Here is a 14,886-nt window from a genome sequence, read left to right as displayed (position 1 = left end):
TGAGGTTTCAGAGGTAGCAGAGAGAACACTCCTCTCCTCAGCGTGTCTGATGGTGTCTCTCCTCAATCTCCCTCCTGCTCATTCCTCTTGCAGCACTGGCTTTACTTCTTCAACCTGAACATTGGAAACAACTACCTTCCTTGGGGCCTTTGCATTGACCATTCCCTAGGCCAGGCACACACTTCCCCCATAATCCTTGGTCTACCTCCCTCTCTAACTTGAGGTCTGTGTTCCAGTGCCCTCCTGTTTGCAGAATGGCCTCCATATCCATGAAAATAGCATGCCCTATCCTTCTCTGCTTTATCCCTGTTTTCCCTTTCTTCATAACACCGCCATCAACTGAAATGCTATTTAGTTTTCTTATTTATTAATGTATTCTTTCTCTATCATTTTGTTCTTTAGCACCCCATACTCCTTGCCTAGACATGCCAGAATGTGACCAGAGCTCATTTTATGTTTCCAAAACTTAGAATAATTTTTAAATTAAAACTGTAGAATACAGGGCCTTTTGTGAAAAAAGTAATTGGAACAAAAATTCCACAACTCTAGTGGTATGGGGGATCTCCTTAAGGAGACCATTTACTGGCATAACATATTGAAGTGAATTTCTGGAATAAAAAAGAAAGCATTTCAAATCTGAGAGTAACATAAGTTTGTGTGAAAATTAGTCATGCTATTTGCTTCTGTCCTTGAAGTCATCTCCACCACATGGAACCAGGAAATGATACACGAATTTCAGAGTTTCTTCTTCTGGGATTATCAGAGGAACCAGAATTGCAAACCCTCATATTTGGGCTTTTCCTCACCATGTACCTGATCACTGTGTTTGGAAATCTACTCATCATCCTGGCCATTGGCTCTGACTCCCACCTCCACACCCCCATGTACTTCTTTCTTGACAACCTGTCCTTTGTAGACATCTGTTTCACCTCCACCACCATCCCCAAAATGCTGCTGAATATCCAGACTCAGAGCAAAGTGATCACTTATGAAGGCTGCATCTCACAGATTTATTTTCTCATACTCTTTGCCGTGTCAGACATCTTTCTTCTGAGTGTGATGGCCTATGACCGGTATGTGGCCATCTGCCATCCCCTACACTACATGGTTATCATGAACCCTCATCTCTGTAAACTGCTAGTTCTGGTGTCCTGGATCATGTCTATCCTGAATTCCTTGCTACATAGTTTAATGATGTTGCGGCTGTCCTTCTGTACACACTTCCAAATCCCCCATTTTTTTTGTGAACTCAACCAGATGATCCAACTTGCTTGTTCTGACACCTTTCTTAATAACTTGGTGATGTATTTTGCAGCTGTCCTGCTGGCTGGTGGTCCTTTCGCTGGGATCCTTTACTCTTACTCTAAGATTGTTTCCTCCATACACAGAATCTCATCAGTTCAGGGCAAGTATAAAGCATTTTCCACCTGTGCATCTCACCTCTCAGTTGTCTCCTTATTTTATTGTACGATGCTTGGTGTGTACCTTAGTTCTGCTGCTACCCAGAGCTCCCACACAAGTGCAGTGGTCTCTGTAATGTACACTTTGGTTGCACCCATGCTGAACCCCTTCATCTACAGCCTGAGGAACAAAGACATAAAGAGGGCTCTGAAAAGAATCATTGGGGTTCCAGAGATGTAAGGGCCAATCGTCATGGGGCTGAAGAAGTGCCCATGATTTCAGGACTCACAGCCTCAGAGCCAGGAACTGCCATTCTTTGATCAGACACTGGAAGTAGAATTTGCTCATTCTATTTATTTCCTGGAATTTCCATTTCTTTGAATTCAGCTTCTCCATACACTCACTTTATTAGACATCTACTCTGTCTGATATACATAGTTTTCCCCTTTGTCCATATCCTACTTTTTCAAAGTTTTTTCCAACCTTGGTAAAAAATATTTGGAAATTCTCATTTATATCATGGGGTACCAGGGATCTCTTAAGAATACTTTCTACTGGGGAAACCCTCTTGCATTGTTGGTGGGAATTCAAGCAGGTACAGCCACTCTGGAAAACAGTATGGAAGCTCCTCAAGAAGTTAAAAATGGAGCTACTGTATGACCCAGCAATTGCACTACTAGGTATTTACTCCAAAGATACAGATGTAGTGAAACGAAGGGTCACCTGCACCCCAGTGTTCATAAGAGCAATGTCCACGACAGCCAAACTGTGAAAACAGTCAAGAAGTCCACTGGTAGATGAATGGATAAAGATGTGATATAGATAGATAGAAAGATAGATAGACATATAGATACATAGATACATAGATAGAATATTACTCAGCCATCAGAAAGGATGAATACTTACAATTTACATTGAGGTGGACAGTACTAGAGGGCATTATTCTGAGCAAAATAAGTCAATCAGAGAAAGAATTATATGGTTTCATTCATATGTGGAATATAAGAAATAGCGCAGAGGATCATAGAGTAAGGGAAGAAAACTGAATGGGAATAAATCAGAGAAGGAGAAAAATCTAAGAGACTCTTAACTATAGGAAACAAACTGAGGGTTGCTGGAGGAGAGATGGGTGGGGGTTGGAGTAATTGGGTGATGAGCATAAAGAGGGCACATAATGTGATGAGCCGTAAGTGTTATATGCAGCTGAACACTACATCTGGAACTAATGACGTACTATATGTTGGCTAATTGAATTTAAATATTTTTTAAAAGAAAGAAAAATAAATAAACAAAAGTAGAAAAAAAAAGAATACTTTCTACCGGGGCACCTGGGTGGCTCAGTCTGGTTATGTGGCTACCTTCAGCTCAGGTCTTGATCCCAGGGTCTGGGAATTGAGCCCCATGTTGGGCTCCCTGCTTGGTGAGGGTCTGCTTCCCCCATCCCTCTATCAGTCCCCCTGTTTATGCTTGCTCTCTCCCTCTCCTCTGTCAAATAAATAAATAATCTTTTAATGTAAAAGAACTTTCTACTCAAAGAACATATATCATCCCAAGTAATCTTCTCTTATTTTACTAAAAGGATAGTCATGAGTCATATTTTTCTTTTTTTATAATAAATTAATTTTTATTGGTGTTCAATTTGCCAACATACAGAATAACACCCAATGCTCATCCCGTCAAGTGCCCCCCTCAGTGCCCATCACCCATTCACCCCCACCCCCCGCCCTCCTCCCCTTCCCCCACCCCTAGTTCGTTTCCCAGAGTTAGGAGTCTCTATGTTCTGTCTCCCTTTCTGATATTTCCCACACATTTCTTCTCCCTTCCCTTATTCCCTTTCACTATTATTTATATTCCCCAAATGAATGAGAACATATGATGTGAATAATAGTGAAAGGGAATATAAGGGAAGGGAGAAGAAATGTGTGGGAAATATCAGAAAGGGAGACAGAACATAAAGACTTCTAACTCCGGGAAACGAACTAGGGGTGGTGGAGGGGGAAGAGGGCGGGGGGGTGGGGGTGAATGGGTGATGGGCACTGAGGGGGGCACTTGACGGGATGAGCACTGGGTGTTATTCTGTATGTTGGCAAATTGAACACCAATAAAAATTAATTTATTTTTTAAAAAAAGAACATATGATGTTCGTCCTTCTCCGATTGACTTACTTCACTCAGCATAATACCCTCCAGTTCCATCCACGTTGAAGCAAATGGTGGGTATTTGTCATCTCTATTGGCTGAGTAATATTCCATTGTATACATGAACCACATCTTCTTTATCCATTCATCTTTCAATGGACACCGAGGCTCCTTCCACAGTTTGGCTATTGTGGACATTGCTGCTAGAAACATCAGGGTGCAGGTGTCCGGGCGTTTCATTGCATCTGAATCTTTGGGGTAAATCCCCAACAGTGCAATTGTTGGGTCGTAGGGCAGGTCTATTTTTAACTCTTTGAGGATCCTCCACACAATTTTCCAGAGTGGCTGAACCAGTTCACATTCCCACCAACAGTGCAAGATGGTTCCCTTTTCTCCGCATCCTGTCCAACATTGAGTCATATTTTTCATGTAGAAAAAAATAGTTTGTTAACTAAGGATATTTATATAATTTTACAATAAATGATAGTGTGAGATCCCAGTTTTTCTCTTTAGTGCACATCAATAATTTGTACATCATTGCCTTCACTGCTTATCCTGAAAATGTAGGCTAACTTATATTTTGTCTATAGGTAGTCGTTGAGTTCCATTCTCCTTATCAGGGTCATATTCTCCTATCCAGCTATGTCCACCATGCCTACCACAGTGATGGGAAAAATGATTACCAAGAACATGTCTCCAAGTGGGGTCTACACAGAAACAAATATTAAAATAGATTAACTTCATATTGCCTTTGAGATAGGGAAGATCTTAAATATGATGAAGAAAAATTGAAAGTATACTTTGTATTACTGAGCAAATATTTCATTGTATGCTGTCCATCCATTCATTGAAGTATGAAGTTTGGTGTCCATGCACAAAATTTGGGCTTTTTCTGTTGGCATGAAGAATTGGTTGGCATGGTTTTGGGCTGGTTTTGTTTTGGTTTGGTTTGGTTTGGTTTGGTTGGCATGTTTATGATGTTTTACTGAAATGTCTTTCTCTTTCTGCAACATAGAAATAGGACTCTTTGCTCTAAGTGAAATATCTCCTCCTTTCTAAATTTTGTCACAACTATGAAATGGGTGATGATTGAACAATATCAATATCATCAATTCTTTATCATCCATATATATACTCAGGATCAAAGAATGACTCATTAGAGAAATTGAATTCCCATCCAGACATATGATTCAGGCCACATTTTTTTGTGCAAAGAGGCATCTCCTTCCAGCCTCTCTTGGTGACCTGAAAGAACCCTAACCAAGCCTGTCTTTATTATAGTCTTCTAAAATAAATGTATAGAAGCACTTTGTTGAAGTCCAAGGAAACGTTCAAGGTTAAGAATGTATGTGTATGTGTTTGTACATTTGTATACATCTTTATCTCAAATAAACATGTTCACACACATTTATGTAGACACACAGAAACTTATTTAGATCTCATCTATTGTGTTGAAAAAACCTGGAAGTTGGAGGGAATATATATTGAAAGAACAAATATTTGAATCAACATAGAACATGGAATTTTGACACAAACATTTAAGTAGAATGGGTGACCTTAATTTTAATAAGAAATTGGTTCTTTTTATCTCAAATCTTCAAAGTCCTCAGAATCACGACCACATTTGTATTTCTGCAGTGGGAAATCACTGTCCAGCTAAAGGGGCAGATTATCTCCAAGCTGAAACTGATTTTCTCCTTCCATTTTAAGTGGGATTTCAATACCAAATGCCTTTACCCAAGGGAAGTTGACTGAATGAGTTGAAAGGCTCAAACTGCATTCCTACAAAAAATACTTTTCTGAACAAATGTCTGTATTCAATTCCTGCTGTAACAAATGACCACATCAGTGGCTTAAAACAAAGATTTATCCTATGTTTCTAGAAGGTCAGAAGCCCAAAATGGGTCTCATTGGGCTATAATTAAGAGTCTGCCGGGCTTTGAGCCTTCTGGACACTCCAGAGGGGAATTCACTCCCTTTCCTATTTCACTTTCCCATGGCTACCTGCCTTTTTTGTCTCACGGACATTTTCCATCTTCAAAGCCCACAGCACAGTCTGAAAATGTCTCTCAGATTCTAGTTCTTTGTCCTCCTTCTTTCACGTTTAAAGGACCATTCTCCTCTGTAGATGTGATTACAGTAATCACATCTAGATAACCCAGGCTAATCTCTTTATATCAAGATTAGTGATTAGCAGCCTTATTCCATCTACTGGCTGCATTCTCCTTGCTCTGTAAACAAAGGTTTTCAAAAGTTCTTTTTTTGTATATTTTTTATTGGAGTTCGATTTGCCAACATATAGTATAACACTCAGGGCTCATCCCATCAGGTGTTCCCCTCAGAGCCCGTCACCCAGTCACCCCATCTTTCTGCCCTCCTCCCCTTCCACTACCCCTTGTTCATTTCCCAGAGTTAGGAGTCTCTCATGGCTTACCACCCTCTTTGATTTTTCCTATTCATAATTTCTCCTTTCCCCTATTACCCTTTCACTATTTTTTATATTTCCTGTATGAGTGAAACCTCAAGATTGTCCTTCTCCGATTGACTTACTTCACTCAGCAATAATACCCTCCAGTTCCATCCATGTCACCATCTCACACCAGTGAGAATGGTAAAAATTATCAAAAGTTCTTTGAATGAGGATGTGGACATGTTTTGGAAGCCCTTTTTTGCCTATTGCTAAGTCTTTTTCAAATATAAATTTTTTGATGACACTCAAGACCCTTTATACAAAAGAATTTCAAGGCACCTGGGTGGCTCAGTCAGTTGAGCTTCTGATTCTATTTCCACTCAGGTCGTGATCTTGGGATCCATGCAGGATCAAGTCCTGCATCGGGCTCTGTTCTCCTTGCAGAATCTGCTGGAAATTATCTTCCTCTCCCTCTCCTTCTGCTTTTTCCCTGCTGTCTCTCCCTCTATCTCTTTCTTTCTCTCTGTCCGTTTCTCCCTCTCTCTCTTTCTCTTCCCCCCATTGTAAAATAAATAGATAAGATTTTTTAAAAATTAAAAATTAAAAATAATTGAACACAGAATTTATCAATACCCATAGAGTTATGCGAAAAATTTTTCTTTCAAAATTACAAACACAGAAGACTCCTAGTGAAGAAGACCTAAAGCTACCCACACGTGACTCTAACACAGGAACATAGAGCCATACTCTCAAACTGTGCCCCACAGACCAGGACCTGAAGCATCAACACTACCTTGAAGTCTGTTAGAAATGCAGCATCCGTGGACCCACTAGGCACCTGATGAATGAGAATTTGCATTTTATCTACAAACTTTGGTGATTTGTATGCACAATGAAGGTGGATAAATGTTGGTCTAAAATCATATTTCTCACCTTCTCATTGTTGACACTTCAGCTGGGTAAATATTTGTGTTGGGTGTTGTCTCATGGATTATAAATGTTCAGCAGCATCACTTCAGACATGGTCAAATATCCCTGTGGGCAAAATCCTGTCTGGTTGAGAACCACTGTGCCAGTGTGAGGACTGGAAGCATTGTGACAGAATTCCAATAAAGGCTTCATCCAGTCCTACATTTATACTGTGATATTGTGATTTATACCTTAAAAACATACATTTAGTCTACATCCCCATTTCTGGCACAGAGCTTCTAAAACTTCAAATTTTCTAAGTGATAAGAGCCATAAAGATGTCTTTTATTAGGTTAATGAGGTGAATTTGGGAAAGCAAAGGAGGACTATGTGATTAGAGGACTGGAACCTTAGTTCCCACCCTCTAATCTCCTGGGATCAGAGAGGGGCTGGAGATGGAGTTTAATCACCAATGTCCAATAATATAATCAATCATGTCTATATAATGAAGCTTCCATAAAAACCCAAAAGGATGGTTCAGAGAGCTTTCAGGCTGGTGAACACATGGAGACTGGTAGAGTGGCATGCCTGGAGAAGGCATGGAAGGTCCACACACTTTCCCCATACCTTGCCCTATGCATCACTTCCATCTAGCATCATCCCTCCCCTGAGGTAGTACAGCTCAGGAGGACAGGACTCAAGAGATAGGCATAAACTTGAGCATGCACAAGCTTGCCTACTGAGTCCATCATTTGAGCACCTAAGGTCAGACCCAAGGTGGGCAAGAAGATTCCTGGTAGAGAAGGTCTAAAACAATATCCTTGACTCAAATGCTGAATGACACCCTTAATATTCAAAGACTGGCCCACAGACCTGGACTAGTAACATCAGTGTCAACTGGGAAACAGTTATAATTATAGGAACTCTGAGCCTCACCCACTTCCCGCCAAATCAGAATCTGAATTTGAACAGAACCCTCAAGTGATTTAAATATACATTAACGCTGAAGAAGTTCTGGTCTAGAATAGTGTTTCACAACCTCTCCACCACTGAGACATTTGTGCTAGATAATTCTTTGTGGTGGGGGCCATCCTGTGCATTGTAGGATAAGGGGCAGCATCCCTGGCCTCAAACTCTAGATGTCAGTAGCACCTCCCTAGTTATGACAACCAAAGATTTCTCCATAATTGTCAAGTGTAGTTTGGAGGCAAAATCGCCCCTGCTTGAGAATCACTGACCTAGAGCATGAGAACTAGAAATATCTTGGGGGAGTTCCAGTCAAAGCTCATCCCTCCCTCAGCTAATAACCCTGGGTATCTCATTTCACACTTCTGAGTCTCACTTTTGCAACTGTAGATTAAGGTTCATACTGTACAGATCTTACAGAGTGAACTTTTGTAAAAATGAAATAAAACAATCCACATAGGATTCTCACTCAGTGTGTGGTGCCTAAAAAGATTTAAATATCTCATAATTAACAAACTTGTTTAAATGGAACGCTAAATGGCAGCTCTTAATTTGTGTTATCAGCATAAATCACCTGATTAATCAAAAACATCACAAAGACAAGGGCACAGAACCCATATGTTTATAGCAAATTAACATATCCCTTTCTCTTGTTGAAGAGAGGAAAAGCAATTTTCTGGAGTGATCTGGAGACCTTCTCTGCCATAAGACAATACTTTGAAGGTCCATGAGACCTAGTTACCAGGTCCCTCAGTCTTAGATTTGGAGAAAACATGAACTCAAAAATGGGATAAGATGCAAGGAGGTTAGAGCTCTAGAAGGCAGGCAAGATTATGGAGAAAAAGTAATAAAAACCGAATTGACCTGACTTCTAATCTCGTCTCCTGGGAACAGAGAATTGGCAGGAAAAAAATCTCTTTTCTGTCTAGACTAGTGGTCCATGGGGAAATTATATGCTCTGAGGTGGGAGTAACAATGGAAACAGTGTCTAATGAGAAGACACAGTGAACTGTAAATACCTCTTCCGTTGCAGTCCCTTATCATGGTGCATCCTTGTGTGGGACAGGACATGAATGTTGCTTTTGAGTTCCTAAGTCTGTCTGCAGGACCTATGCTTCACAGTTTCCTGCTGTCCTCTCTGGGAACAGAGCTTCAGTCTCCATCATCAACCATCCAGGGAGGAATTGGGACCTTCACACAGATCTTTCATCTTATAGACCCCACCCAGGTGAGTCTGAGAGTTCAGCAGGTATTTCAAGAAATGATCAAAGAGAACAAAACCTAAGAACTTTTACCTGAGATCATCTGAGAGCCTGACCAACCTACACCAGAGCCAAGAGATTGCATGTTTGTTTGATAGGTTGACTACTTAGTTTAAGAATCATACAGATTCACTCATAAGGGGAATATAAGAAATAGTGAAAGGGATTATAAGGGAAAGGAGGGGAACTGAGTGGGAAAAATTAGAGGAGACAAACCATGAGAGATTCCTAACTCGGAAACAAAGGGTTGCAGAAGGGGAGGTGGTCGGGGGGTTGGGGTAACTGGGTGATGGGCAATGAGGAGGGCACTTGATGGGATGAGCATTGGGTATTATACTATATGTTGGAAAATTGAACTTCAATAAAAACAAATTAAAAAATAATAATTATAATATATTTTTAAAAGAATTGTTTGTTTGACTCAGCAATACAGGCATTATTGTTGACAATACAAGGTGGGAATAGCAGTCCAGTTGGATGAGACAGAGGAAGGAATGGGGGGTATAAAATGATTAGTGAAATTAGAACATATTCAAGGAGTTTGCAGCTAAGTGGATTAGGAAAACAGAGTATTAGGCTTGGAGGTGTGATCAGTGGAGCAAGAGCATTTTTCAAAAATTTTTCAGCTGGGGTGCATTTAACTTGTTCTGTATTTATTAGAAGGATCCAAGCCCATGGAGGTAAATACTACTTGTGACAACAGTTTTTGAGACATACATTCCACAGTATCATCTCTCCCATTGATACTCACAGGGAAAAATGTACTTAATATGCATTAAAGGATACGCCAAGGAGCATTACTTTGCAACTATTTTATTACCAAGAAGATTCAATATATTTTTTACTTCACTAGCCATTTACTTCAGGTATGTAAATTGTTTTGGCAAGTAGATTGCTTTCATGTACTGGGATCTGTCTGTTTTTATTGTGTTTTGATTGCATTCTGTCAAGAAAAGAATGGCAGTTTTTTCACCAAGTTTACTGATTGTCATTTATGCTTTTATTGTGTATAGATATATTTATGGGATCAACTGAGAACCTACATATTTTGTGTGGTCAAATCTCAGTTGGTCACATCATGTTCCCCTCCTTGCTTTTAAATATTGAAATTCTTCTGCATTCTTGGTAGTAAGAATTCCTTTTTAACAAATTACCATCCAATTTTTTATTATTAAAAAAAAAATACCATGGACTTTCTTCAGAGAGTTGGAACAAATTATTTTAAGATTTGTGTGGAATCAGAAAACACTCTGAATAGCCAGGGGAATTTTATTTTTTTTAATAATAAATTTATTTTTTATTGTTGCTCAATTTGCCAACATACAGAATAACACCCAGTGCTCATGCAGTCAAGTGCCCAGCTCAGTGCCCGCCACCCATTCACCCCCACCCCCCGCCCACCTCCCCTTCTACCACCCCTAGTTCGTTTCCAGAGTTAGGAGTCTTCCATGTTCTGTCTCCCTTTCCGATATTTCCCACTTATTTTTTTTCTCCTTTCCCCTTTATTCCCTTTCACTATTTTTTATATTCCCCAAATGAATGAGACCATACAATGTTTGTCCTTCTCCGATTGACTTATTTCACTCAGCATAATACCCTCCAGTTCCATCCACATCGAAGCAAATGGTGGGTATTTGTCGTTTCTAGTGGCTGAGTAATATTCCATTGTATACATAGACCACATCGTCTTTACCGATTCATCTTTCGATGGACACTGAGGCTCCTTCCACAGTTTGGCTATCGTGGACATTGCTGCTAGAAACATCGGGGTGCAGGTGTCCCGGCGTTTCATTGCATCTGCATCTTTAGGGTAAATCCCCAGCAGTGCAATTGCTGGGTCATAGGGCAGATCTGTTTTTAACTCTTTGAGGAACCTCCACACAGTTTTCCAGAGTGGCTGCAGCAGTTCACATTCCCACCAACAGTGCAAGAGGGTTCCCTGTTCTCCGCATCCTCTCCAACATTTGTGGTTTCCTGCCTTGTTAATTTTCCCCATTCTGACTGGTGTGAGGTGGTATCTCATTGTGGTTTTGATTTGTATTTCTCCAGGGGAATTTTAAAAAAGAAAACCGTAGCTGGGGGCATCACAATGCCAGATTTCAGGTTGTACTACAAAGCTGTGGTCATCAAGACAGTGTGGTACTGGCACAAAAACAGACACATAGATCAATGGAACAGAATAGAGAATCCAGAAGTGGACCCTCAACTTTATGGTCAGCTAATATTCAACAAAGGAGGAAAGACTATCCACTGGAAGAAAGACAGTCTCTTCAATAAATGGTGCTGGGAAAATTGGACATCCACATGCAGAAGAATGAAACTAGACCACTCTCTTGCACCATACACAAAGATAAATGCTAGATTATTGTTCAGTTTTATTTAAGACGGTTATGGAATCCACCATATTTAACAGGATTTTTGTTTTCCCTACCATTTTCTCTATTTAATGAATTCTCATTTTTTAAAACTTGTTTCTATAAAAATGCACACCTTTGTGAACACGAAGAGGTAAACAAGGTGAGGTCCCTGCTTCTTTGGATCATACTTTATAATGGAGAACAGGCAAATAAGTGCTCATATGCCATAATGTCTTCAAGGATAAGTCATATACAGAAAGGGAATAGATTGTCACAGAATATGCCAGATTTTGCAAAGTATGGTCTGAGAAGGTTTCTGCATGGCAAACAAAGAACAGAGAACCAGGACTGGCACATACCCATTAGATTTTGTGTCAAACAAAGATCAAACCCCAAAGTCCAAGATAACAAAGGAAGGAATGCCACCCAGCCAGGAAAGTAAGAGACGAAGTCAGCCTTATCCACTCTTGGGCCACATAAAAACCAGTGTGGTCAAATAAACAGGGAGTAGGACAGGAATAACAATTAGATCAGGGTCCTGAGGCGGGCCCTGTGATGAGACTAGTGGAACAGTGTGGGATCCCTGGAGTCTGATGTCACATCAGCACCACGCTGACTGCCTTTTTCCTCTGTGACCCGGTCTTCTTATGAACTCTTCATTTATATTATTTTCCTACATTAACAGGAACTGACCTTCTATTAAAACTATTTTTTCCTTTACTGCAGTGTATTCCTTTTTTTTAACCATCCACAGTAAATATGCCTTTTATGTTATGATCAATTTTGTGTGCATGTGCAAACACACAAATACATGTGTGTGTACACACACGTACAAACACGTCTGAACAGAGAGAATAACCATTCATATACTAACAGGAAGGAACCACGCTCAACTTTTTATACATGGACCCAATCTGTCAACCGCCTTAGGAGGATGGATATCACTACCCCACTATTCCGGTGAGAATATTATTATTTTAGAATGAATTGGTTGTTTTCTCAAAATCAAATAGGGATCATGTGGTAGATCCAAGGTTCAAAACTCATTTACTGATTCCAAAAGTTGCATTTAATATCATTTTTGAAAAGTCCTTTACCATTTCATCTTGATAAATCCCCAATATTTTTGTAAGTTAAGTATTTCCTTTGGTCAATTGTGGATTAATTCCTTTTACTCATATTTCTAGAGGATGTTCATACATTAAGGTGTCCTGACACCGCATAAATATATCACTGTTTTCTCTTTGGAGAATTGGTTTTTTGTGGATTTGTTATTCTGCGCATCAAGGGGCAATACCTAGGGTTGGAATGCAGCCAGGACCAGTGAAGCTTTCTCATCATGTATATCTCTCAAGGACCACATGAGCTTATCAAATGTTTCTCCCTCCTCTTCATTTTCTCTTCTTTTTGAATTTTTTATACTTCTGTAAATACGGGACAAAATGGTCCTATTAAATTAAAATACCAAGTTACATGATCATGGGCGTCTTACCAACTGGAATTTGAGTACTTTTCTATATTCTTTATGGCAATGATAATTTGATGTTGAGAGCTTAACTAGTATCATTTCTTTCCTAAATATTGTAGGAGGGGCTGAGAAGAGCCTGGTAGTCACATGGTCCCAGAAATGTGTAGTGTGCCAATATAGTACCTTTAAAATACAGACTCCAGGGTCTTTTTTAATATTTTATTTATTTATTCATGAGAGACACAGAGAGAGAGAGAGAGGCAGAGACACAAACAGAGGAGAAGCAGGCTCCATGCAGGAAGCCCGATGCGAGACTCGATCCCAGGACTCCAGGATCATGCCCTGGGCCAAAGGCAGGCACCAAACCGCTGAGTCACCCAGGGATCCCCCAAGACTCCAGGGTCTTAACCAACACTTGGAAATAAGGAAGGGATCCATTTTTATTGACAAGATTCCTTGGAAACAAATTAATGAAGTGCAAAAATACCATGTGAATGAAGGCCTCCCTGTGTCTTGAAGTCTCAGCTGCAGTGGGGAGGCCATCTCATTCTTCAACATTCCTGACACCCCCTCTCATCACTCTCCCTCTTGCTTGTCTTCTGACCATTCCAGTTCCATTTTGAGCCCTAGATATCCATCTGAAACAGGTGCCTTCCACAGGGTCTTTGCACTGTCTCTTTCTCCTGCAGGGCCCACACATCCACAAATAAACTCGTGTCTTCCATGCAGACTTCCCTGAGGTCTCTCTTCAAGTGTCACCTTATTTTAGAGCCCCTTTAACTCCTAGTAAAGATAACACCCCATCTATTTTCTTTTATGCCTGCTTCTTTCTTGCACATGATATTGTAATGCTATCATTTCTGCCAAATTACTAATGCCCATTTGTGTTGAAATTAATCATTTTTTTAAATTTCTAGTCATCACAACCACCACATGGGATCAGGCAATAATACCCAAATTTCAGGATTTCTTCTTCTGGAATTATCAAACAAACCAGAACTGCATCCCTTCATATTTGGGCTTTTCCTCTCCATGTACCTGATCACTGTGATTGGAAATCGGCTCATCATCCTGGCTGTCAGCTCTGACCCCCACCTCCACACCCCCATGTACTTCTTCCTCACCAACCTGTCCTTTGTAGACATCTGTATCACCTCCACCACTATTCCCAAGATGTTCCATAACATTCAGACTAGGATTAAAGTCATAACCTATGAAGGCTGCATCACAAAGATATACTTTTTCCTACTCTTTGCTGGACTGGGTTACTTTCTCCTGTGCGAAATGGCCTATGACCACTACGTGGCCATCTGCCACCCCCTGCACTACATGGTCATCACAAACCCCAGCTCAGTGGACTGCTGGTTCTGGTGTCCTGGATCATCAGTGTCTTCAATTCCTTATTACAAAGTTTAATGGCATTGCAGTTGTCCTTCTCTACAGCCTTGGAAATCCCCCACTTTTTCCTGTAAACTTTTTCCCACTGTTGGTGGGAATGTGAACTGGTGCAGCCACTCTGGAAAACTGTGTGGAGGTTCCTCAAAGGGTTAAAAATAGACCTGCCCTACGACCTGTAAACTCAATCAGATGATCCAACTTGCTTGTTCTGATACCATTCTTAATGACACAGTGCTATATGTTTCAACTATGTTGCTGGCTGGTGGCTGAGTTCAAAAAGGGTGTTGCCTGTGTTCTCCTCTAGGATTTTGATGGAATCTTGTCTCACATTAAGATCTTTCATCCATTTTGAGTTTATCTTTGTGTATGGTGTAAGAGAATGGTCTAGTTTCATTCTTCTGCATGTGGATGTCCAAATTTCCCAGCACCATTTATTGAAGAGACTGTCCTTTTTCCAGTGGATACTCTTTCCTGCTTTGTCAAACATTAGTTGGCCATAGAGTTTAAGGTCCACTTCTGGATTCTCTATTCTGTTCCATTGATCTATGTGTCTGTTTTTGTGTCAGTACCACACTGT

General features: G+C 40.3%; 1 protein-coding gene and 1 pseudogene across 1 annotated transcript; both read left to right on the top strand.

Annotated features, from left to right (window-relative positions):
- Nucleotides 1-708: 708 nt before the first annotated feature.
- LOC129521798 (olfactory receptor-like protein OLF4) lies at nucleotides 709-1,641 on the top strand. The gene has a single exon (XM_055343614.1). It carries the CDS (start codon nucleotides 709-711, stop codon nucleotides 1,639-1,641), a length of 933 nt encoding a protein of 310 aa, XP_055199589.1.
- A 12,203-nt stretch (nucleotides 1,642-13,844) lies between these two features.
- LOC129522168 (olfactory receptor 7A10-like) lies at nucleotides 13,845-14,579 on the top strand (annotated as a pseudogene).
- Nucleotides 14,580-14,886: the final 307 nt, after the last annotated feature.

This window comes from Nyctereutes procyonoides, unplaced genomic scaffold, assembly GCF_905146905.1.
Source record: "Nyctereutes procyonoides isolate TBG_1078 unplaced genomic scaffold, NYPRO_anot_genome, whole genome shotgun sequence".
Lineage (NCBI taxonomy): Eukaryota > Metazoa > Chordata > Mammalia > Carnivora > Canidae > Nyctereutes > Nyctereutes procyonoides.
This window is presented reverse-complemented; position numbering and strand designations above follow the sequence as displayed.